Source organism: Buteo buteo, chromosome 2 (genome assembly GCF_964188355.1).
Source record: "Buteo buteo chromosome 2, bButBut1.hap1.1, whole genome shotgun sequence".
Classification (NCBI taxonomy): Eukaryota; Metazoa; Chordata; class Aves; order Accipitriformes; family Accipitridae; genus Buteo; species Buteo buteo.
In genome coordinates, this window is record NC_134172.1 from 48,198,575 (window position 1) to 48,223,396 (window position 24,822).

Below are 24,822 nucleotides of genomic sequence, written 5' to 3' on the forward strand. Positions count from 1 at the left end.
GTTATTATTTTTTTTCCTGCTTTTGAGATCTTCCTCAGTTTTTCTACCCCAAAAGGAGGCAGCTATTTCTTAATATGATGGCTCTGGTAGAGGAAGGTATACATTTTAGATTCCTGACATGAGTAATGGGACTTATCTTCTTTATCCAAAGCAGAAGTAAGTTCAAAATAATTATGAAACATGATTAAATAGTGACAAAATCTTTCTTGCTGATATATATTCCTATTATTTTACTAAAATTAATTTTATTCCATATCTTATATAGTGCTGAATAATTACCAATAAATACAAGTCCTTAATGATTAATGACTATTAAAATATTGAATATAGTGAGCATAGTTTTTCAGCCGATTTACAATACCTAAACTATTACTGGATGTGCAGAATTTGTTCTAACAATAACACATCTTGCTTGATAAGGAACGGATTTTGCCAGATTAGAAAATGGAAAAAGTAGCTTATGTTACTCAAATACTGTGGTGACAAGTGTCCTTACCTATCAAAAGAAAGTTATGTTCAGGTTTTTCATAAAGCGTTCATGTTTAGGTGAAATTCGGCCATAAACTTCAATATCTTTTCAGCAGAACTGATAACACACTCCTGCTTTTGCATTGGACCTCTGTCTGTACATAACACTGGTTTTCAAAATGTAATCGTGATATCATCTGGATTCAGATTTTACAGATACTGTTTGTGTCAGTTTGTTAGAAGTTATTTGTAGCCCCTAGATTTGCAAGATTCGTTCCCTTTTTGCTAGAGTAAGATTGGTATGAAATGAAAACTACATTCAAAAGTAGACTTTAATGAAGATAAACTGGTATCAAACTTTGTTTGGTATCAGACATTCCAACCAAAATGACTTTGTGAAGTATAGATGCTTTCTTTTTGAAAGTTCTTAGTGCCTGACAAGTTTTTCTGATTCTCATCTTGGGGAGAGTGCAGAGCTGAAGTTGCCTTGTGCCTCCTACTACTTTTCTAGGCTTTGTTACGAAAAGTTGTCTGGAAAAAAGCTGCTGGAGAATAGGTTTTTCACTAGCTATGCACCTGGGTGGTTAACACTAAAAATAAGTGATATAGATTAGATACTCTGTAGCCTTATGATATTTTGGCACTTCTGTTTCCACCAGAAAGTAGTGCATGTGTGAATCTGGAAAGCTGCATGGAGAAGAATAAACCCAGTCTCCTGACACCTTCCCATTGGGTTAGTTTGGCTTCTTTCAATGACATCCAATGCTCTTTTCACTGACTTATTTTTAGCTAAATTGAAGTGGCTTGCTTTTTTCTTTGGGGTTTTGCAGTTTTCATTCCTTACAGGTGTGGAATATAATTCTGCTTGTGGGTGCACAGGTAAGTGTTCATTTCCATTTCAGTTAATCTGAGATCCTTTACTGAACATGTTTGGAGAATTAGATTAGGATTTGGTGAGGGGATGTAACAGGGAGTTCTTCTCCCATGATTTACACCTAATTTGTATAAGAAGCATAAAATGAAGAATTCAGTTAAGCTCTATATTATTGCCTGTTAGACATGATCTTCCTGTAAAATACTATTGATTTTTTAAAATCTTTTTTTTTTTTGTTTTGCCCCTGAGAAGTGAATTACTCAGATTCGATGCATACAACCCAGTGAAACTTCCTTAGTGAAAATGACATTAACTTTGATGGACTTGTTGGTAATGTAAGAAGGAGGAAGCTAAGATGGTTGCTATTCCTGCAATCCCTCTATGGATGATCAGACTGTTAATTTCCTAAGTCTGGATGAAAACATCTTACACCACTAGTAAGGGGCCTTCTTTTGTTGGAGCTTAATGTAACTGTCAGCAAAGGCAGAGGCTGCTCTATTGAACTTCTCTTTATGTCCTTTTCCTCTTCTTTGCAGTGCAATTTCTTGTTAATGTCTCAATGTTCACAGAAGATCTGCATAAATATCTGAAAAAAAATCTGGCTTTATTTCCTGAAAATAAGTGTTAACACAAATGTTAAGACATCTGTCTCCAGTCCTTCCTTCTCCAGCTGCCACTACCGATTCCCTTGTTCCTCTTCATACCTCTGTCCTAACTGTATGTGAATTTTTCTAATCCACAGCATAAGGAAGACAGGTGTTGGTCTTGGCTCTCTGTATTCCACCGGTCTTCCACTAACACACAGTACACACAGAAGCAGAGTCTTGTCTGTTGAAAAGCTTTGCCTCCAAGGGAAACCTCAAGAAACAAGTGGGAATCCCTAAGATTTGGGATCCCACTGCCACTTGCTGCTCCTAGGCTGTATCACTCTACTGTTCAGTTGACCATCCAGAAGTTCCTGGGGAATAAAACACCAAAAGAAGGAAGAAAACAAAAGAACTTAAATGGATTTATTTTTTTTTTAACTGAATGCTAAATTGCATCTGCTCAAACGGATAATCCTAACAGCTGCTAATGAGTTGACCCCTCTGAACCGGCGCTTCATGTAGCAGATAGGTAGTCCATTGATTTTTCCCATCAAGCATTTATAATGTATGAGATATAGCAATTTCTAGGCAATTTTCGGTACACTGGGTAGTTACTAAAAGCTGGTCATTTAAATTACCCTAAGATGCAGCATTTCCATGACTAATTCAGAACTCCTATATTTTTGCTGTGTCTCAAATTCAATTTGAATTCATAATGAGTTGTTTTAATAGCTCTCTTTGATTTAGCAGTCAGACCAAAGAGCAACATTGGCTGGGGGGTGTAAGGAAGAGAGAAGGAGAAAGAAAAAAATTATTAGCGACTGACATCATTTTGGCAGTTAAATGTGGGAATGAGCTTTTACTTGGGGACCTCCTCTGGGGGAGGGCGTTATAATTGAAGTCCTGTATAAGCTTCCAGCCTTCAAAATCTCTGACTTCCTAAGCGTGTGTCTCCTTTGCAAATGATGAAGAGGGAATCCTAAGGCATTTTGTTAAAAGTCTATCAAATGCAAGGGATGAGGCATCGCTGCTGAGGTAATTTGCCCCAGGAGAGAATCAGCTGTGTCCTGGCAGTGTGACTTTTTCTCAAGAGAAATTTCTCACTTTTAATGTGGATTACACTGGAGCCACTAACAAGTCTTATAAAATCTGGGAAAGATATAAACCCTCTTTCCTCATTGCCACATCAGAGAGTCTCTCTGTTTGATTTCTACTGATTAAGCTCTGTGTTTGGTTTACCACATTCTCGATAGACTATCCAAGTATTGTGAATAATTTTCTTCCCGCCAACAAATACATTTTGTTTGCCCTGTTTTCCTGCCTATTTTGAGATAATAACTTGGGGATGGCATATAACTTTAATTAGATGACAGGTGAAGAAGTCCTCCAGATCTTTATGTCATATTTACATGGACACTGCACTCTTTCTGGGCCAAAGGATTTATTGCACATTAAGGTGAAAACATCTGTGAGAGTCTCTTGTGAAAACATTGGCAGATCCTTGCCTAGTGCTATGCCATCTCCATAGGCACAGGGGAGCACAGCTAGTAATGTATTTTGACAAGCTGGCTTCCAAGTGTTGACACCAAAAATGGAAAATAAGCCTTAAGTAGAAGCAAAGGACTTGGGCTTCCTTTGTGTGTGCATTATTTTAAAAAGGTATCACGTATTAATAAGCTTAATACATGCTTCAATGAGCACCACCACAGAGAAGATGAAGAAAAAATTTACTGTAGTTTTGGGCTGGTGTATCTCCTTCCCTCAATCCCATCCATCTGCTGATGAGTGAGAAGAGATGCAGACCCCATTACAGAATTTCATGTGTACTTTTTCAGGGTTTGAATTAATGGTATGCTCCAGTGGATGATGATGTTAGACTGTCATGCAGAAGAACAATTGTTATCCTGCTGGGGAAGAGGTTCTTGAGTAGAAACATCCAGTTGCTATGTACTTACCTGCACATACTATGCTTCACAAAGGCTTTGTAAAATATCTGAGGTATTTATATTGTGAATTTGCTGTTTGACCATACTCAGAGATACTAAAGTGCCTGATTGTGCGGATGTGTGAGCGGGTATGTGCACGACAGGTACATCAGATGCACCCAGCTTAATACGACTGATCCCAAGCTCTCAAGAGTAAAGTTTGGCACAATCATTTCCAAAGCTGTGTTGTGGCTTTTTTGTGTTGTGTTGTTTTTATTTTTTTTTCCTCAGCTGGATTTTGGGAACAATTACAGTAGAGAAGGACTTTCTTTTCTCACAACATGTAGGGACAGGACTTTGGACATCTGGGCCTCCAATGCCTGGTCAGAAAAACTTTTTTTTAAGTTTGTGCTTTTTTCAGTACAGCTGCTTATTCCTAACCTTCCTTCTGATTCATAGAATACTTAAATCCATGTTCCCCCTTACCTAGCTACAACCATACCTTCAGAGAGAAAAAATAACAATTGTCTGAACATAATAGAAGTGCTATAGTTAAATCATGATTTCTTTCTGAAGTTATTGCTCTTAACATGTGCAAGTATCTTATTTCTGTGCTCCTGTGCAACACATTCAGATTTGGTGGTGCATGTAATTAAGGTTCATAGCTTTTGAACCTTTCTTGACTAATATTTACATAAAACATGTTTTCAGCTTATTTTTAATTATTGTCTTGATTAGGACCAGCGATTTTTAAAAGGGGGAAAATTACTTCTGTTCTCTTAAGTTTGTTGTCAGAAACAATGCTTCATGCAGTGCAAAAAGTGCTCTCTGGACTTGCTGATCAGTGATACACAGTTATTCTAGGCTTGTAGACCATGGTCTCATCGGGTTGCTTTTCAGAGTCTGGGATGTTAATAGTAATGAGTGGATAGGATGGAAGTGGTTCGCTCTTGGGTTCTTGCTTGTTCCTCCTGGGAAAATTCACAGCAGATAGCGCTTTCTCTTTTTTTTTTTTTTTTTAATCAAAAAAAGAGTAAAATTTTAAAGAAAGTGAGACATGCTGACAACATTTCAAGTGGACCAGTTCTGTATGTAGAAGCTATTTATTCTGTTTTGTTTGTCTGATAAAAGATGTTTTTAAATTCTAGGGGTTTTTTTTCTCCTTGTCCTATCAAAACAGATAGTACTATAACTTAGTTCCACATGAGCTGGTAATTTTGCTATTGGAGTTTTTTTTCAGCTACCTAATAACATTTCAACAAATTCCAGCAGTACTTAATGATTACTGACTAAGGACTTCTCCAGTTTTGTCTTGTAGTTAAGACAGAAATACTTATCCACTACCCACTGCAGGAGCTGGTGGGATCCATGCTCCAGAACAGCAACGGTCCTGTGATTTACATCTCATGGTTTTGTGAGATAAGTTATTGGCATTGGAGCATCTGATGAAGTCCTTCCAAAATGAAACAACATATTGATTCTCATGAGAATGCTCAAGGAATGAGCAAGCACGGAGACTAAGATACTGTCCAACCGCTGCTGAACCGTGCTCCTATAGGTCATGATTAAAGCATAGCAATGAAATAAAAATTTGGACTATGAATGCTAACTGTGTTGCATATGGATAAATAAGTGAGTTTGATCTAGGCAGCCAGTCCAACACCTTTTGCCAGGAGTAGATTTGCTTAGAAGAGAAAAACAGGACTGTCATAAAAATATGGTGTTCATGCTCTGAGAAGCAATCAGCTTGTTGCTGCTTTTTCTTTTGACTGGGTAAGCCATAGGAATGGTTGTACTTCAGCTTTCTTACAGATTGCAGTTGTGATTTTTTTAAAAAATTTTTTTTCTTTTTCTTCCCCTGGCAATACTGTGAATGTTTTCAGATTGTGATGACAAACGCTCCTTCTGGGAGTTTCTGCACTAATAAACAATGGTGACAACAACTTGCTCTATTTCATGTTATAGCTCCAATTTTAATGACTCATGAGGCACAAAGAACTTGAGCACCAATCTGTTTATTGACGGAGCTTAAAGACACCAAGGACTGAAGTGACAGCAGACATCATTAATCAGCAACCTTGTTGCTATCTCAAGCAATGCTGTGTTTTGATGGCTGTTTGAAAGAAAACTGTAAAAGCTGGACCAAATTAATTTATCTTCAGTCCTGTCCTAAAGCTTGCCAAGGGGAGGGGCTGCAAGGCTGACAAGCACTGCAGCTTGCAGAGGTGGGAGCTTTATCCCCAGAGCCTGAAGGACTCTGCCCTCAGCACACACAGCAGTCACCTAGAGGAGGGCAGTGCTGCAGATCATTCCATGTCAGGGTCTGGAAAGATTGTCACAGCTACCTTACATGGCACACCTGGAAGCAGTGAATATCAGTGTGGAGATGCAAAGATACATGGAATAGATGCATCTGTCCTGTTTTTAAAGTGAGATGTGAATTAGCTGGAGGCCCCAACAGTTCCCAGCAGAGCATTTGTGTGAGGAAAATCCTAAGTACCTGAAAGTTTTGACTCTTGGGACCAAACCTGAAGAAGTTTGGTGGTGGCAGAAACAGCCTTTCCCAAATCTCTTGGGGCTTTCTAAATGACCATTCCCAATGCATGTGATGTAGTTCAGTTTCATTTCACCCCAGTTATTCAGCTGGATGGTCTGAATGCTGGGAGTGCAGCATCCCAGTTATTCTGTCTGTGGGACCCTATGGGCGGGCCGATGCTACACTTTTTGTCAGTGTCCTTGAGAAACACTGAGAGACCAGTGGCAATCAACATCAAGTCTCACCTTTTTTATCTCTAGAAGGCAATGTTCAGCCTTCACTTATCAGCATAGCCTTGACGCTGTGCTCTCATCTGAATTCGGAACTGAAACATCTTGGAAGGAAAGTATCATTAAAGCTTGATTTGCGTCATCACTTGTCCAGTAGCCTTCACTTGGGAGGAATTTAAAGAATAGATGTCAAGATATTTCTAAATTGCATCTTTATTATCCTTTAATGCTTCAGTTAATACTAATGCATTGATAAGAGTTGCGCAGTGGTTAGATTTGGAGACAGGGCTTCTGTCTCAGGTGGACTGGGGCCAATTCAGGACAGTTAAAAAAATGACAGAAGGTGGTTCAGAATCTCGCAGATGTTTGAAACCTGCAGGGAGTTTGTTGCATCACTAGCAAAAGCATTTTCCTCTGCCATGTGCAGCTGGAAAGTTGTGAGTTGTTCTTATTAATCCAGTGGTGGAAATATGGCTCTGAGAAACCTTGCATACTGTCTACGGACCTGCACATAGAATAGTGGCTGCAAAAAGTGTAGATGGAAGAAAAGATGACAAACTTCTTCAGTCTCTTCACCTGAAAGGAGGTGTTAGAAGTTGAGAGAGAAGCAGAAGCAGGAATAACACAAGCTAAACCATAATAAACTGTCTTGTCCTCTAGCATAACACTTTGGTAGGGCTGTGATTAACATCTGGATTGCCATATATTGAGAATGGATGAGGGACTTGCTTGGTGAATCAACTAGTAAAGTTCTATGTGCTGCAGAAAATGGGGAAGACAGGGTAAGCAAAGACAAGACTGACTTTTTCTGATGCAGACTTTGTGATGTCTGCATATAGGTGACTGCCCATTCTCAATCTGGAAAACTGTTTTGTTATAATAAGAGCAGACTTTACAGCTTTCACCTGCTTACTCTTCCAGATGTTTGTTGAAAGGATGTAATTAGGAGAGCATGTTTCTTCAAAGCATCATATGCGTGCAGATTCAGCAAAAGCTTTCAATCTGAATTAGGTATGTGCTACCCCAAACATCAGGTTTTATGAGCATATGATGGGTTTGTCTCTGTGGAAGGATTTCAGCTCGAGGAACAGACACAGAACATTAAGGAAAGCATGAATTCAATAGGACACACAAAAATGTAATATTTTTGCATTGAACTACAACTATTAATGTTCAGAAATGACATACATTTTCAGTGGATTAATAAATGAGATCCGTATTTTGGTCAGGAATACACAGAGAAGTCTTTCCATTCTTGCTAGATTTGTATCAAGGGAGAACAGAAAGACACCAGATGAAGTTAGTTTAAGTATACTGTTAGGCATTACTCTGCTGTAAGAAAGATGTCTAACAAATATTGTTAATAAGAAGGCACTTGAACAGCCATAACTATGTAATACAGCTTTTAATAATTCTGTGTTTCAGTTCAGCAGTGTTTCCCCATCTGAGGAGTATTTCTCCTGAATGAATATAGCTTGCTGGTGTTCTTCTGAAATGGAGTTGGAGCTTGGCTCACTGAAAAGTAGAAAGCTTCTTATTTGATCAGAAAAATAGGTATCACAGTTATTAGGTGTTAGCTGTCTCTCAGAACTGAAGAAGGATTAGTAAGTCTGGAAGCATGTCTTCCAGCTCTGTCAGTTAAATTCCCACAAATTTAATCTCAGAGAACTTAATTGCTGACCCATACACATCCTATGTTGTTTCACAAAACCATGTGGCCTCTGGCTTCAAAAGGGCATGGGTCTTCCGTATGTCTTGTGTGCCAGCCCACTGCAGATGCTTTGGATGCTGAGGGTACTTCAAATGTCCTGACATAAGTTTATTTAGGTGTCTGATCATCACCCTTGTCACTGTGTAAATTGAGGCTGAAATAAAATTGCAAATTGGGCTTTGCTGAACAACCAAACTTCTTAGAATCATAGAATCGTTTAGGTTGGAAAAGACCTTTTAAGATCATTGAGTCCAACCATTAACCTAGCACTGCCAAGTCCACCACTAAACCATGTCCTTAAGTGCCACATCTACACGTCTTTTAAATACTTCCAGGACTGGTGACTCAACCACTTCCCTGGGCAGCCTGTTCCAATGCTTGACAACACTTTCTGTGAATAAATTTTTCCTAATACCCTATCTAAACCTCTCCTGGTGCAACTTGAGGCTGGTTCCTATCACTTGTTACTTGGGAGAAGAGACCGACACCCACTTCGCTACAACCTCCTTTCAGGCAGTTGTAGAGAGTGATAAGGTCTCCCTTCAGCCTCCTTTTCTCCAGACTAAACAACCCCAGTTCCCTCAGCTGCTCCTCATAAGACTTGTGCTCCAGGTCCCTCACCAGCTTTGTTGCTCTTCTTTGGACATGCTCCAGCACCTCAATGTCTTTCCTGTCGTGAGGGGCCCAAAACTGAACACAGGACTCGAGGTGCGGCCTCACCAGTGCCCAGTACAGGGGAACAGTCACCTCCCTGCTCCTGCTGGCCACACTATTTCTGATACAGGCCAGGATGCCATTGGCCGCCTTGGCCACCTGGTCACACTGCTGGCTCATATTCAGCTGGCTGTTGACCTACACCCCCAGGTCCTTTTCTGCCAGGCAGCTTTCCAGCCACTCTTCCCCAAGCCTGTAGCACTGCGTGGGGTTGTTGCAAGCCAAGTGCAGGACCCAGCACTTGGCCTTGTTGAACCTCATACAATTGGCCTTGGCCCATTGATCCAGCCTGTCCCGATCCCTCTGTAGGGCCTGTCTGCTACCCTCAAGCAGATCAACACTCCTGCCCAACTTCGTGTCATCTGGAAACATCCCCTCGTCCAGATCACCGATAAAGGTGTTAAACAAAACTGGCCCCAATAGTGAGCCCTGGGGAACACCACCTGTGACCAGCTGCCAACTGGATTTGACTCCATTCACCACAACTCTTTGGGCCTGGCCGTCCAGCTGGTTTTTTACCCAGCAAACAGTATACCTGTCCAAGCCATGAGCAGCCAGTTTCTCCAGGAGAATGCTGTGGGAAACAGTGTCAAAGGTTTTACTAAAGTCCAGGTAGACAACATCCATAGCTTTTCCCTCATCCACTAAGCAGGTCACCTTGTTGTAGAAGGAGATCAGGTTAGTCAAGCAGGTCCTGCCCTTTCATAAACCTGTGCTGACTGGGCCTGATCGCCTGGTTGTCCTGTACATGCCACGTGCTGGTACTCAAGATGATCTGCTCCATAACCTTCCCTGGCACCGAGGTCAGACTGACAGGCCTGTAATTCCCTGGATCTTCCTTCCAGCCCTTCTTGTAGATGCTACAAAGACATCTTAGGTCAGTATCAGGACAAACGTATTATTTAAATGTTTTGCTGTTACTGTAGTATCAAAATGATGCGTCATATTGGAAAAGTAATAGTAATAGGAAACGTGATCTGTGTGTGAATACATATTTTTAGGCAAAGAAGGGAAGGAGGAAATGAGTGGGCAATACTGGGAAAGCAAGGGTGGATGATAGGGCTGTTCAGCTTTGTTGCATGATACAAAAACCAGTCCAGGTTGCAGTTGAGGCTGCTAAGTGGTTTACAGGAAATCCGTGTGATGACTTCAGTGGTTTTCCCCAAACATATCCATATCACGCAAGCAGTACCAAGCTATGATGCCTAGTCTAGACGAGAAAAAGATGGGCTTAATGCATCATATACCTTATCTTAGTGGGTGTGTTTAAGTCTGTAGGAGGACCCTCCCATGCAAGGAGAAACACAGAATTCTTTTGGCTGGCTAACCCATGGAGAATCAATGTGCTCTATCTGCTCCAAAGGTTTAAAACTTGTTAGCTAATATATATATATTTTCATTCTGTTTTTTGAAAATTATTTTATCCCAAATGATATATAGCATTAGTGTCTGTTTTCAGGCTATGTTGGACATGGATTTTAAAACAGGGCTCTTCCAAGCTAGTGTGAGAGGACACTGGCACAAAATTTTCTGGGAAAGGCAAGAAACTTTCATCTCCAAGAATACCTTTTATGCAATTATAATGACCACCACCTTCTCACAAAGTGAAAGAATGACCAAGCAAATAAGTGAGTGTTGATTAAACACTATTCTGGCTAGGAGTGATTCATTTTTAAAAGCTGATGTTTTTGAAGCAGAGCTTTCAGGAGGAGAACTGTATAGTAGATAATTGCTCAGGTCTAAATGCAGCTCTGTGACTGTATCAATGTGCAGAGATCATGCGGCAGTTTCCTTGCACACCAAGCGTGTGCATGGTGAGAAAGCTTCTGGGAGATCATCTTCTCAGAAACGTTCTCATTACACATTTACAGTCATCACTGAAACTAATGGTTGTGACTGAAGATACCATAAAGCTGTTTTGCCTCTTGCCCTTTGAATAAGTTCACTGTCTTCCTTCATACTGACTGTTTCTAAGCTACACTAAAGCACGCTTTGTAGACAGCACACAGCCTGTTTTGTAGTGTGTGGCTATGGCTCGGTGGCTGCTCAAAACCTCTAACTGATTAAAATTATCCTTGGTGAGAAATGGAAGAAACCTATGCAAAGACTGTGTCCTACGTAGCATTTTTCCCCTCCCTGTGAACTACTTACTCTTGCATGGGACTGTAGCACCTCATTCTGTCACTTACTAAGAACAGCAGTGACGTATTATTTTTCGCAGTACAGAGAGATAAAATAATCTCATTGTGGTAAGTTAGCTTGAATTGTCACTTCACGTTGCCATTCCTGAGACATTTGTTCAGCGTCTGTTTACTGCCTGGGTCTTATCAACACTTCCCAAGCTGTACTGTTTGGAAACCTTAGGCTTGAAACTTTGCCAGTGCTGCTGAATAGTTCCAGTAATATTTTTTATTACCTGCTTTTTGACTTAACGTATACCACAGGCCATGTGGAGAGTCTTGTAAGGATTCAGTGGTATGATGCCAGTATCCTATCCAAAGGATACAGGTGTAATAAAAGGGGAAAAACAACCTAGGCAACTGGGTATATCATCAAATAGAGTGACTATATAGGTCTTCAAAGGATCAAACAGCTCATCAACTTAAACTTACAGTGTCCTGAATGGAAATATGTACTTGTTTTAAAGGTGCGCTGGTTCTGTTTTTCAAATAGGAATGTTATCGTACAGTGTGAATCATCACAGAGAATAATAAGCTACAGACCTTGCAGAAGGGAAGTTATGTTGGCCCTTTCTGGAAAAATGCATTTGCAAGGAAGTATTGCAGTTTAGGTAGCATGACGTTGCCTGAAAGTCTTATTTCCCCTTTGCTTTGTTTGATATGTTTTAACATTCCAGTCCTCCTATTTGTTAGTTTGGGGATAATCAGCAGCAGGTTTGCAGATGTGTGGGAGCTTTTTCAAATGACCTGAGGTTCACTTTTAGTGCTAGTTCAGAGTATCTCTATACTTTAGGTTAAGAGTTTATTAAATTTGATAGGTCACTTTTTACCACTATTTTTTGTTCCTTTTTAATAATTAAAATTATTTAATTAATCTTTCCTTATCTCATCTTCAAACATATATTTTTAAATCCCCTGTATCTACTGCTAATCCAGTAAGATGTCATAAAAATTAGTCTGCCTGATGTTTTCCACTTACTTGCCTGTTACGTTAGTTTACAATGTTATGTAACAGAAATAAATTAGAGGGGAAATATTTTGTTGTTTGGCACTCCTCAGATTATGAAACAATGTTTACTTCACTTAAAATACTGAATCCATTCCAGGCATGAATAAAACTTTGAAAGGTGTTATTTATGGAAAGAAATAGTAGACTTCCTTCATATTTTAAAGAAGGATTTTTAAAATGTTAAGGGTCATCAGTCAAACCCTCACTGAAACTTCACAAGGGGCTTAAAAGACTTTGTTCATTTTTTCCCCTGCACAAGGGCATCTAACAGTCAGCATTCAACTTGTTAGGAGTTACATCTTCTATCTTGAAAAATACAACATATGCTGTTCTAGCCTTTATAAAAGCATTCAGAGTTCAGACTCTTTTCTTATCCTATAGAAAGGTACCGTGATAAATGCTGGAGAGCTGACGAACTTTCTTTATTTCAGGAGCTTGTTATGGGAAACAGTCGTCACATTTGAGCGACTCCACAGGCTGATAATTCACATACGGTCAGTCACTGTGTGCGTGTGTGGGTGTGGAGTGTAGCGGGGCAGGCAAAGGCAGGACAGCAAAACTTCTGCGTAGGTTTTTGACAAGAGCCTGTTTATGTGCCTTTACAGAGAAGGAAATAAATAGGCAGGGTGAAACTCTGGATCTTATAAAAAATTTCCACTGATTTCAATTGAAGCAAAATTTCTTATTTAGGCTTTTGAGGTGATTGCTAAATGCCTAATTCACGTTAAATGTGTACAACCAGCTCTCTTAGGCTAGCCTTTTAGAGACTGGGGGTCTCTTCTCATCCTTTTTTTTCTGTCCTCCTCCTGGCCCCCACCTCCCATAGGCTATAATAAGGACTGGAAAGGACGACTGTGAGGACGTGAGCTCCTGTATCATGTACGTGACAACTCAAATGCCAAGATTCTCAGTCAGAAAAGTTGTATCTTAGGCACTCATTCTGGCCCTGTGCTGGATCCTGGTTGCAAAGTAAACCTCCAAATAAAAGGATATTTTACATCAGAATCACAAAACAGAGGTGCAAATGAAGGCTGGGGTGCTGAGGTGTGGGGATGGAGCTAAGGCTGGAGGTGTGACTGAGCTGAGAGACTACCATGAAAGCCTGCCTGTCTTAGAAATACTGTCTTTGGTTACTCTCACAGTCTCAACTTTTCTGTGCACAGCCTGTCTCACACTTCAGATGTCTTCTCTCTCTGTCTTCAGTTAACTCGGTGTATGTACTGAGTTAATTATCTCACAGCGATAATTGCTGAAAGGTAGAGTGGCTTTCAGGGTGGAGTTACATGCAAGTAATGCAAGTGTTTGAGATTAAACTGTGGCGCAAGTCCTGAGTTAGATAAGTAATATGAACAGTGCCCAGCCCTGAAGAGAATTAACAGTGTAAGCAAGACAGGTCTAAAACAGGAAGTCACCCTGGGAGACCCTGAGGAATAAATGAGAGGAACTGGAAAAATTATTGCTTACCATGTACTTACTATGAGTTCAGTTACAGCCTGTTTAGTATGATTAGGGACAGTTGTTTTCACTCTAGTGTTTGGCTTTAAGTGCTTAGTTGATTTTGTTAACAGGTCTTGTTAAGGGTGGAATTCATCTTGCCTAATTGTATTTGTCTGCCAAGGGGAGATTTAGTGGAAGGTGACTCCTCGGCAAGGGACTGTGAGGGAGCTTAAGGAGAAAACCTTGGAGAAAAGAGTAAACATCTATTTAGATGGCCAGTGTTAGGCAACGTGACTCCAGCCCTGATTTGCCCTGCTCAGTTCTACAGGCATATATATATATATATATATATAAAAATAAAAATAAATTAACACAGGCTGTGGAATCAGGACTACGAACCTGAGCCTTATATCTCATAAGGCATGTCGTACATTTATTAGGGAACTTTTTTGTGGAATAACTTAAGCATAGGAGTGTTATCCTAGTTTAGTTAATGGTAGATTATCTGGAGTTTACTTTTGTGCTTATTTGTCTTAAATATAAGCCTCTTTAACACCTCTGTCTCATGTAAATGCATGTGATTTTTACTAAGAAGGAAAAAATGTCTGTAATTCTATGCACATGGATAAATTTATCTACCTCTGACTGCCACCTTTTCCTTGCAGGCAGATCTGTGATTGCCACTGAATTAGAGGATTTTTTTCCCCAGAGTTTCAGAGTCCCTCAGGTTAGAAGGGCCCTCAGGAGGTCCTTACTCCAATCTCCTGCTCAAGACAGGCTCAGCAATGAGCTCAGACCAGGTTGCTTGGGGATGTATCCAGATGGGTCTGGAAAATCTCCAAGGATGGATCCTGCACAAACCCTCTGTTCTGCTGCCTGGCTGTCCTCAGGGAGAAAAAGGTCTTCATCCCTGGTTGGCCCTCTAGTGCTCAAATCAAGAGATTATTCATGACACCACCCAGAAATATCCTGGATGGCTTGAGTCCAGCCATGTTGCCATTTGAGCTGCTCCTTCGAATAGAGGGCCAACCCTGCTCTTTGTTTTCCCTGCCTACCTTTCCTGAAGAGTGCATATACCTGTCCATCACAGCATGCCAGTTGTGCAAGCCATCCTACCATGCCTGTTACTCCAACTGTGCCGCAGTTCTGTGACTGCATGTGGAGCTTTAGTTCCTCCAGTTTGTTTATGATGCTCACATGGATGAGCAGTGGAGGTTAATAGCCTGAAGGCTCGAAAAAACTCAACAATTTCTTTACCACATCCCAGCTAAGCAGCAAACCTGAGACAACAGATCAAACCGACAGAAGGATTCCTCTCTCCCTTGCAGGAAGGAGTCTCCAACAGTGATCACTCCCATTTTCTTCATTATACAGACACTTGGTTGAAGCTTAGCTGGCTTTGATGCCTCCCCTGATGCAAGGTGACCTTCCTCCCCTGTTTCCAGAACTAGAAGTGGAGAAGAAGCCCCAGTTGTGTTACTAGAAATGACAAATTTCAGTCTTCCCCCATCTTGGGTGTTTTGATCCCTTGAGGTAGTCTCTAGATTTCCCTCCTGCCTTGCAATACAGGTCTTGCATTCTTAGCTCTACAAGGTCTCTGCAAAGGCCAAATTGATCTCCTGTTCATCCTCCCCGATGGTGTGCATGCTCACCTCTTCTTGTATCTCCCTCACCTGGCAGTTGAGTGCCACAACCAGAGCATACTTCCCACAGGGGAGGAAACCACTGTTCCCAACCTCACCAGTCACTTCTTGCAGCCTGAGACCTGAACAGTGGCATCCTTGCTCAGTAGTGCTGTTTGGGTCAAGGCCCCTGGTGTGCCAAGGCCACTTGCTCCAGCCGGTGTTGAAGACCACATGGCACATCACCACTGTTAGTGCACAGTCCTCAGCAGAGGTTCTGGGCTCCTTTGCATTCCTGCTGCAACAACTGCTGGGACACCGTAAGCAGCGCTTTGCCTATTGGTCATATAGCTCCTGTCAAGCAATGGTAGCAATAGGTGCTTGGCAATCTTTGATCAGCAGTCTGTTGTAGTCAAAAGCTATGGGTACTCCTAAGTCAGAAGGCAACCAGCAAAGCCTGACGGAGCTGGCAGAGGCAAAAAGCATATAGCAGACTGCAGAAGTTAACCCTCAACAACAGCAAGTCACCAGATGTTTCCTGAAGAGTTTTGCTGAAGAAGTAGTCTGGAAATTGCTACAGGTTTGTTAGCTGCCTCTCTGCACATTTGCAAATATTCTCTTCTATCCTGGAAACTATCTTGAAAGCAAAAATAAGTAGTTAGATAGGTGCAAAGAGTGGAATCTCCTACCTCCCCCCCCCCTATTCTTCATGCTTATATCAAAAGCTATTTATAATGAGCCATACTGCATTATCACTGGCAAGTAGTGAAGAGATGATACAGTTTTGTGAGTACTGTATTTCAAGATGATGGATACAAAAAGGAAGTGTGCATGTAGTGCTCATGGTGGGGTATTTCCATATTCCATATCTGAGACCTTGATTCTCCCACTGCCTTGAGCAATGAAGTCCCTTACAGCCTTTGGCTTGACCAATTGGGACTTTCAGCTTTGGTCCATTGTAATTTTTGCTGCAGTTAATCTGCTTTAATGTTATTTAACTGTGGTTCCTCCAGTGGTGTTACAAAGATGAACAGATATTGCAGCACTTCTCAGCGTCTGCCTTTGGCAGGAAGGAGTGGATCTGATGTATTGCATTTTAATAGATCTTCCTCCAAAAGTTAGCAAATCAAGGAGAGGCAGGCTGCCCATGATCTTCAAAATTAACATCCCTATATTGCTTCTAGACATTTATAGTGCAAGAGATTTATAGCATTTTTTAAGTTTCAGTTGCATCCCGTTCTAGGATAGCATAGACTCTTCCCTGTTCCTGAATTCTTGCAAATGTCGTTATTAACACCTTTGCCTTTGCCCTAAATCTGTGGTATGCGTGAATGTATGTTTATCGTTTTGCAGTACTCCACCATCATTCAGAACAACCTTGCAGCAGCAGAAACAACACACAATGTTGTTTTAAAAATTTTCCTCCCACTTCAGCTACAGCCTGTTTCTAGTTTATCGCCTCTGACTAGACTGATGGAGTACTTGAAAATTTCTATTAAATGATACAGAACTGTTTTCCAGAATCACATTGGTTAAAATTGAACTTCTGTCAGGAAAAAAAAAAGGTAAGTTGGAGAATACTGGCTGGGTGGTTAAGTTACTCAGCTGACATAGAAGAAACTCAAGTTCAAGCATCTGCACTAGGTTGCCATTTGCTTTCACAACACGTTGAAGAAAACTTGATTTCATTCCTTGTTGGCATTATAAGTAAACTCCTGAAGCCTTGATTTTCTTTTTTGTTTTTCTTTCTTGAGTCAGTATTCTTGTTTTCTAAACAGCTCAGTCCATGATAAGCTAGTTCTGGTACAAAATGGTTGCATCATGTATGTATCAGTCTGAGATACAGTCTATTAATATTCTTCAGATGTGTGCAGTGTAATTTCTTCTAGAGTGCAGCGGCAATAACTGGTATATAATGGAGGCAATAAGGATCAAATCCACCTGGATGTCCGCTTACACTGGCAGAAATAATGAAGTTGCTTTTGCAAGGACTTTTTCAAATCACTAGCTAGCGAATACTTTTTAATGAATGCTCTAGGCTTTCGCAGACACCTAGTATCAAGGATACATTGTGCCAGTGTCTAGCCAGGCTTTTGCCACATATTGATACCAATAAATGGGGTGAAATAGCCTTTTCAGATTGGCATTAGAGCTGTATATATCTCGTAACAGTATATATCTTGCAAGTAGTTCATAGTTTAAAGGCCTTTTAATTGGTGCCTTGCCTTCTGTCCCCTTTTGCATGGGGATGTTGACTCCGGACAGAATTCCTGGAAGGACAAGCTTGGCTTAGTGTGCAAAGGTAGTCAGAAAGCAAATGGATGATGGGACATAATATTCAAAAGATTGAAGAGCACTTCTCGGAAATGATGGGCCTCCTGCCCTGTGAGTATTGCATTTCATGGTAACTCTGTGATGTAAAAAGTAGAGCAGAGAGAAGAGGATTCCACAGTCTGGTGGCAAAAATGATGAGGCTTCTGCGTAAGGAAAGATTAGAAGGATGGAGGAAGATTTTATTTAAAGATGTGATAAATCAGAGTGGATATTTTGGTGTTCTAGAAACAACCACTGAGATAGAGCAGGCATTAGCTTTTCCTGTAGTATAACGACCAGAGGGGAGGAAAGTAATTGAGAGGCAATTCTTTCAATTTGATAAATGTAACTGTGTCCTGTCAAGCTGTGTATTTGCAAGGCAAAAAGTTCATTAGAATTCACAGTGGTGCTCGCTGCTTCTACAAAGAATGAGACTATTTGCAGCTAATTTATATATAAGAAGTCTTTTCAGAAGGCCGTAAAGTCTGTTCATCATCTTACTGATGGACTCTGTACTTCATATGCAGTTTTTGCCACAGTTTGTAGATATGCTCCTATCTGAAGGGCAAGATATGCCGAGTTACAGAGACAGCTAAGTAGTTCAGCAGTCAAATGTTCTTCTTAAATCTGTGTCTGAAAGTGCTATAAGAAAGCCAAGTTAGTAGAGAAGTGAATGAGGAACAGCAAGATAATATTGTACCAATGTTAATTTTACATTAAGGTATCCAGAACCACAGTGTGAGAATGCAACCCTAGGGATTGTTAAAACCTTTTAAGATGATGATGGAGACTCTATTAATATTCTGCACGTTTTTTTCAGAGTATATTTCTTTTTTTTTTTAAATCTCTCTGTTAGAGTAAAAGACATTTTTTGTATTTTTTTCCTTTTCAGTGTACAGGATGATTAGAGAAAATGAACTCCTCTTCAATAACTGTGTAATCGTTCGTTGTCATGCAGATATGAATTTGATTCAGCTGACTGATTTTTAAAGAACACGTGTGTGAATTCCAAAACAAAATGTATTTCTGCAGATTGATCTAAAAAATACTTATTTTTTAATTGGAGAAAGGGAGAAAAAGGGATGAGAAAAAAGGCTCGCAGCTTGTTGAAAATCACAAGTGATCCTACATTATATTGATTTAATTGTAGTGCCTGCAAACTTTTTTCATTAAAACTTTTTAGAAAGAAAGTAGCAGTCTCAAAGATTTGAAAGCCTTGTGTATCTCATTAGCTAATACTGGATGGCAGAAGGATGAAATGAAAAGAGAGCAAACCGAGACCAAGGGGAGAAGAGGTTTTAGGCAAGAAGAAAAGGAAAAGTGCATGTGTTTGAATGTTTAACTCATTTTTCTGTTGGGCAGTAGATTTTTTGACATTTCAGATGAATTACTTAATTTGGGGTTGATTGGATTGTATTGCAAAATGCTCTGAAATTTCAAAGCTAGTCACTCTCTCCAGAAAATGACCATGGAAATGACTTGTTACGTTTCTAATACGCTTTGGCTTTGAGTCAGACTGAGTTCCTCTCATTCAGGCTCCCTGGCACCTTAATATTTGTCTAGTCCTAACACTATAAGGGGGGCTTCACTCAGTGTGGGGCATTATGCATCCAGAGCAGAATGGCAGAACCTGGCCCTTGCCTTTTACTAAAACATGCATTGACTTCTGTTTAGGGTTTTGATGTGTAATTTTGTAATGGGCTCATTGCCTCCAATCCAAATTATGTCATGGCACAGACTTTGGGAAGAGAAGAGGAATTGTTATTCAACCTATTTTGGGGATAAACTGTCATGAGATGCTTGTAATCAGATTGCATTGGCTTTGAAAGGGGGCGTATGAAGAGGAATTTGGCACAGTGAATGGATGATGGGTATGTGGATGGTCTATTAATTTCCTGCTTTGGGATGTATCAAATGAAATATTTACCTGACAAACAGTCCTGATGTGTTGGAGAGAGGTGACTGCTAAACTAGAAGTCTTTAAGTGATATTTTATTGTACTGATCTAGACAGAATACCGTATGTAATTGCAATATTAATGGCCTGTGCAGTAATAGGCAGAGTCTGAAGGGAGGGGTAGTATATTCTGTTGGACCAAAATGTGACAGAAAATTAAGAAGCCTTTAGACAAACAAGCCTACCTTCATGTACATATCTCTACACTACTCTGCCTCTTCCTCCATCTATCACAGCTGCAAAAACATTACTTCCACAATCTGGAGTAATAAGGTAATAGAGGGGTAGACCGCTTCTTTTTGGGATGGAAATAGTTACTTGGTAGAGTGGCAGGGGTCGGAGCTGCTGATTAATCTCTCCAGCTTGCACTATTAATGTTGCAAATGTCACTCCTTATTCGTGGCACCCACTTGAGTCTGTCATGTCCTTTTGTGCGGATGGTTCTGAGATCAAGTTTGACATACAGTGTGTGATAACAGATGGGCAGCTGAAGGAATGGGCTGGGAAAACATTTCAGCCTTTTTTGAGGGACACGGATTCTTTATCTCCAAACGTTGTTTGCTTTTTCCATGATTGCCTACATGTTGTAGGGAACCCATCTAAATTAAGCTCTCTAGGGAAAGTCTGTGCACGTTAAAGAGGATTGGGTACAGGGCTGGGATTTTCAGCTCCTAACTCTATGAAAAGCTCATCTGTCACCTATGAACTGAACCCCCTCCGCTGTGCTCATCTCCTTCTGAAAACTGGAGATGAGTTGTTGCTAAGTAAACTCAGTGTTTGCTTGTAGGGAATGACCTATTCGGAGCCGTGTGGTGCACAGACCAGTATGTGCTATTTTCACTCTTCCACTCTTGAAAACTTGTCAGGCTAAGTCTGGTTTTTATTTTTTCTTCCTCAGATGCTGAAATTTTTTGATAAGTTAACTTTTAAATGTTTCGAAGAAAAGAATTTTAAAATGTCGTTTTTCATGTATGTACTAGACAAGATGATTTTTTTTTTTTTTTTAACTTCCATACACTTTGTGGGGAGAAAATAAGAGAATGTTGCAGAGAGAAAGGGAAAAGGAAATAAATAAGTTTTCTTCTCTTAAGTCAGTTTTACAAAACATGAACGTGACTCATTTTAGGGTTGACTGAAGCCTCTATGCTCAACATGCAGTTTGTGCTCTGTTGTGCTAGATGCTGTTTAAAAATGATGTTCTAAAGCCTGTCCAGCTTGTCCAGCAATGCCACAGCTGGACAAGACAAATGAGAGAGTGGCTGAGGGCAAGTGGGGGGGAAGGTTAATAGAAATGGCTGCATGTAAGCAGGTTTCAGGCCACTCAGTGAGCCTGCCGTGTATACAGATGTTGTAGTTTCATGGTAATGCTCAGTAAGGTGAAATCTGGAGACACACCATACCTCATTCTTCTTCAGTGTTACATCTTGACTGGAGATAAACTGATTTGTGTGGGCTTAAAAATAGTGTTTTATGGCATAAATAGCCATTAGGGGAGTTTTATACATGTGGGCGTCTGCTATTGACTACCTTTGAAGAGGGATTTTGGATAGATTTAGACATTGACCTGTTTTAGGATGGCAGTTCTTATTTTCCTTTGTGGCAACTGGAGGGAGGCAATTCTGGTGCAATACAAAAGCAAACTGGGTGAGTGAGGACTTCCTTTATACCAACAAGAAATTGTAGTTTATAATGATTTGTAAAGGGAAAGTTTTAGTCTTCTCATGCAACAAAATAGCTCTTACATGCTTAGAATCAATTAAGAGATAAAAGGTGATGCTTAGAATAGATATTTTTATTAAAAGGCCCAGCATTACTTTGGTAATTAGAATCCCTGTGAATTAATATCACACAGATCTGCACAACATATAATTTTTTTATATTTATAGAAAATCTGTTAGTGCTGCTATCTTGCATTTGACTTTCCCTCTTTTTAGATGCTTGACTAGTCAAGTGGCCAAGCAGGCACTCAACTTGGAAACAACCATTTACATTGAAAGTAGATCTTCCAAACTGCAAAGGTTAATGTCTTTTTTTTTAAAAAAAAAAAAAATAAAAAAATTGTTTACTCTCCATGGAGAATTTGATTTGAAACAGAGTAATAAAAAGGTAGAGTTTGCATGTAAAAACTGTTCTCTTCCCATGGATGTACGAATTCCCTCTTGTAGTTAGCTACATTATGTTAAGTGTTTAAGCTGTTGCTTATGGCCAGTATAGAGAAGCTTAAGGACAGATCAAAGCTACTGCTGACATCATATCCATAGTCCTATGTATCTTATGTGAATTTTGCACATTTTGAGAATTGCCACAAATATACTTTTAAGTTGCGTCCATTCTTTTAAAGGTGGTTTATAGACATGTCTTTTAGTCCTACAACTTCTGTTGAGATTTCAGTCTTCTACATTTAGTATTCTTCCTTCGTTATTAATAGCAAGGTAGGGGTAGGGCTAGCTGAATTTTGTGTTTTAATCTATTTTTCAATAGAAAACCGAATTTGGGGCTAAATATATTTTCACAAAAATGTCAATTTGCTGTGGAAATTAAAAAAAAAACAACAAAACACAACACCCCCACCCCAACAAAACAAAACAACAACTGCCCAAAGATTTAGGCCAGAATGTTCTTCTGAGTTGATAGCCAAGGTTTCCAGATTTGGATCGTTTTTCAATATTACTAGAGCTGCTCTTTTTTTTTTTAACTTAGCAGTGCCTGGGGGTCCCAATTAAAATCAGGGATGCAGAGTGCCAAAACTGCAACAATGTGTACCAATGTGTACTGTTCCTTTCCTGATGAATTTACGATGCAGTCTCATCATACAAAACCAGCTTTCCAGCTTTTCTCCTCTGTCCTTTTACAGCATTATTAAAAAGTAATTTTTAAAAGCCTGTATGCCATAAATGTTGAACATACGTGTCCTAGGCAGAGCTTAAAAAACCCCAAACGAACAAACTTCAAAAAGTTTTATGTAGAATACAACACTTAATTCCTGTGAATTCCCTTTACTCCTACTTCTACCTTACTCTTACTTCCTATTTGAAGATAAAGACTTCCACAAGTGTTATTTGATAAGCAATCCAGCTATAATAAAGTTGCAGTGCCATCAATTCATTGCATTATCAAAAGGCCAATTGCTTAATGTAGTTGAATTGGAACTTGCTGCAGGCATAGCAAGGAAGCAACTAACTCTGTGATGAATGGCACTTAGAGTTAAAATTGAATAGGTTGCTCTGGAAAGGTATATTGGCATTTGCTTTTTGCTTTAACCACAGAATTGTTTCGTGAATAAAGAAAAGATTGAGAGGCTAATAACAATCGGCTTTGCTTTGCATAATATTGTCTTATCCTTGCTATAAATCTTTGCTAATATCAGATTCACAGGACAAAAAGCTCACAGACTCCTCAAAGCTCTTTTGTGAAAATACCAAGCTTTGAGATTCTGAAATGAGGCTGGCGTTAAAAGATGCTAAATAAGCTTCTTCATTTTTGGTATTATTGCGACATACCTTCTTGTCTTTACCCACTGTCTTTAGGGGTCATGAACACAGAAGGTATAGTTGCAGGATGTATTGGAAAATGAATATATATATTTTCAGGGTTTTCTTCAAAGATGAATAAAATACATCGTTTTCAGGGTGGTCAAGTGAATAAGGTATAGAGCTAAGAGCCACAACATCTGGGTTTCACTCCTCTATCCTCAAATCTGTTCTTTGGTTCATGGCAAGACCCTAAAGATCGATATTAACAGAACCCCAATATTTGCCACCAAAATATTTGTATATATATAAATGAACTTCCTTTAATTATTAATTTTTATTGATTTGAGTAATAGAGCACATACTGATGTGAGCACTGCATTTTGAGGGCCTACAGTTGAAAAACATTGATGGCAGCACCTTTCACCTAGAAGCCTCAGAGAGTACCATAAACCCCATCTGACAGCCTCAGAATCCTCTTTATAGGTCACTGATGGTGAAGGGTCATCCTGGAGTCAGAGAGACTGCTGTATGGGAGAGCCACATGATGTTATCGCATTCATGTAATGAGTTAGTAAGAGACTCAAGAATGCACAACTCCTGATTACTAGTCAGCTAGTCTAACTATTAAGCACATGCTGTCAGTCCAACTTTGTGGAGTTTATAGGATCCATTATAAAACCAGAACAGAACTTATTTTTATGAACTGACAGGCTCATACCACCCACTCTGTGTGAATTCACATTGCTGCTTGTGAAATTTGCCTACAGAAAATCACAGGGCTTGCTAGTAGTAAAATTAACAAAGTCTCCACTCACAGAAAACTGGGGAATAATTTCTTTTTTTACCTTCAATAAAATGAAAATGCATTCCTTAAAAAAACCAAAACAAAACCTCGCGATCTTTCTTATCCACCTGCATTTTTATTGATAAAATATTTGTTATTGCTTGTTGTGTAACAAGAAGAAATAAAATTAGTAATATTATTAATCATTTCAGTTAGTTACATAATACTGTGTTTAAGACCAAAGTGCCTTATCCATTCACTGGAATGGATTTCTGTTTTTTGTATTAAAACTGTATATACTGCTAATCAGCTAAAATCCTGATACAGCTTCTATCGGTAATTTCTTATGGTCCTCAGTCATAATACGTCCAAATGCACCATATTTGTTGAACTCCTGAACTTTTGATCACCCACAAAAGGAGCTGATTTGCTTTTTTATGTCTGTCTTCATTCTGGAATAGTAAAATTTTGTGGGTTGTTTTTTTTTTTTTTCTTGATACTTATATATTCAGACAGCCACGTTTTTGATAGTACTTAGTATAAAGAAGGCCATGTTGACCCTCAGGAGCTTGAGAATGCTTTCTGCCTCATAGCTCTGGGTGTGCACCTCAGCCAAGTCCTGCTTCAGGTAAAGGTAAGACTTGCATGCCGTCCTTCCCCTCGTGCCTGGGCTTCCCCGCAAAGGGCACTTTGGTGTGGGCCAGAAGGTATTTTCTAGCAGCTATGGTGTGCATCAGTCTGGCAGTATGTGAGAACTCGTAACTCTTCTAGTCTGAGTTTCTCCTGCTGATTAGACTCACATAGTCTGTGTTATTTCTCTACATCCTGCTCTTGACTTTTGGGGCATGGGCTGTCACACGCATGAGCAAAACCAAGACCAGCAAAAAGGTACTGAAACAGGTCAGTAGTAGCATCATCATTCATTTCACGCCTTCAAATATTAGCTGTCACATGCACCACAAGAAAAGCATGTCTTTGGAGATAGGAACATTTCTGTAACTTT

At 39.8% G+C, this 24,822-nt stretch overlaps 1 protein-coding gene across 8 annotated transcripts in view; it reads left to right on the plus strand.

The window, feature by feature from the left end:
- The window catches only part of PDE1C (phosphodiesterase 1C), a 254,737-nt gene that overhangs the window by 27,058 nt on the left and 202,857 nt on the right, over positions 1 to 24,822 (plus strand). For 4 of the 8 annotated variants that reach the window (XM_075053744.1, XM_075053693.1, XM_075053753.1 and 1 more), the window contains one exon: positions 12,666 to 12,728. The exons of the other annotated variants lie outside the window; for them this stretch is intronic. In XM_075053744.1, the coding sequence (XP_074909845.1) occupies positions 12,666 to 12,728 (63 nt within the window). The remainder of the gene's footprint in view (positions 1 to 12,665; positions 12,729 to 24,822) is intronic. 8 annotated transcript variants of the gene reach the window in all.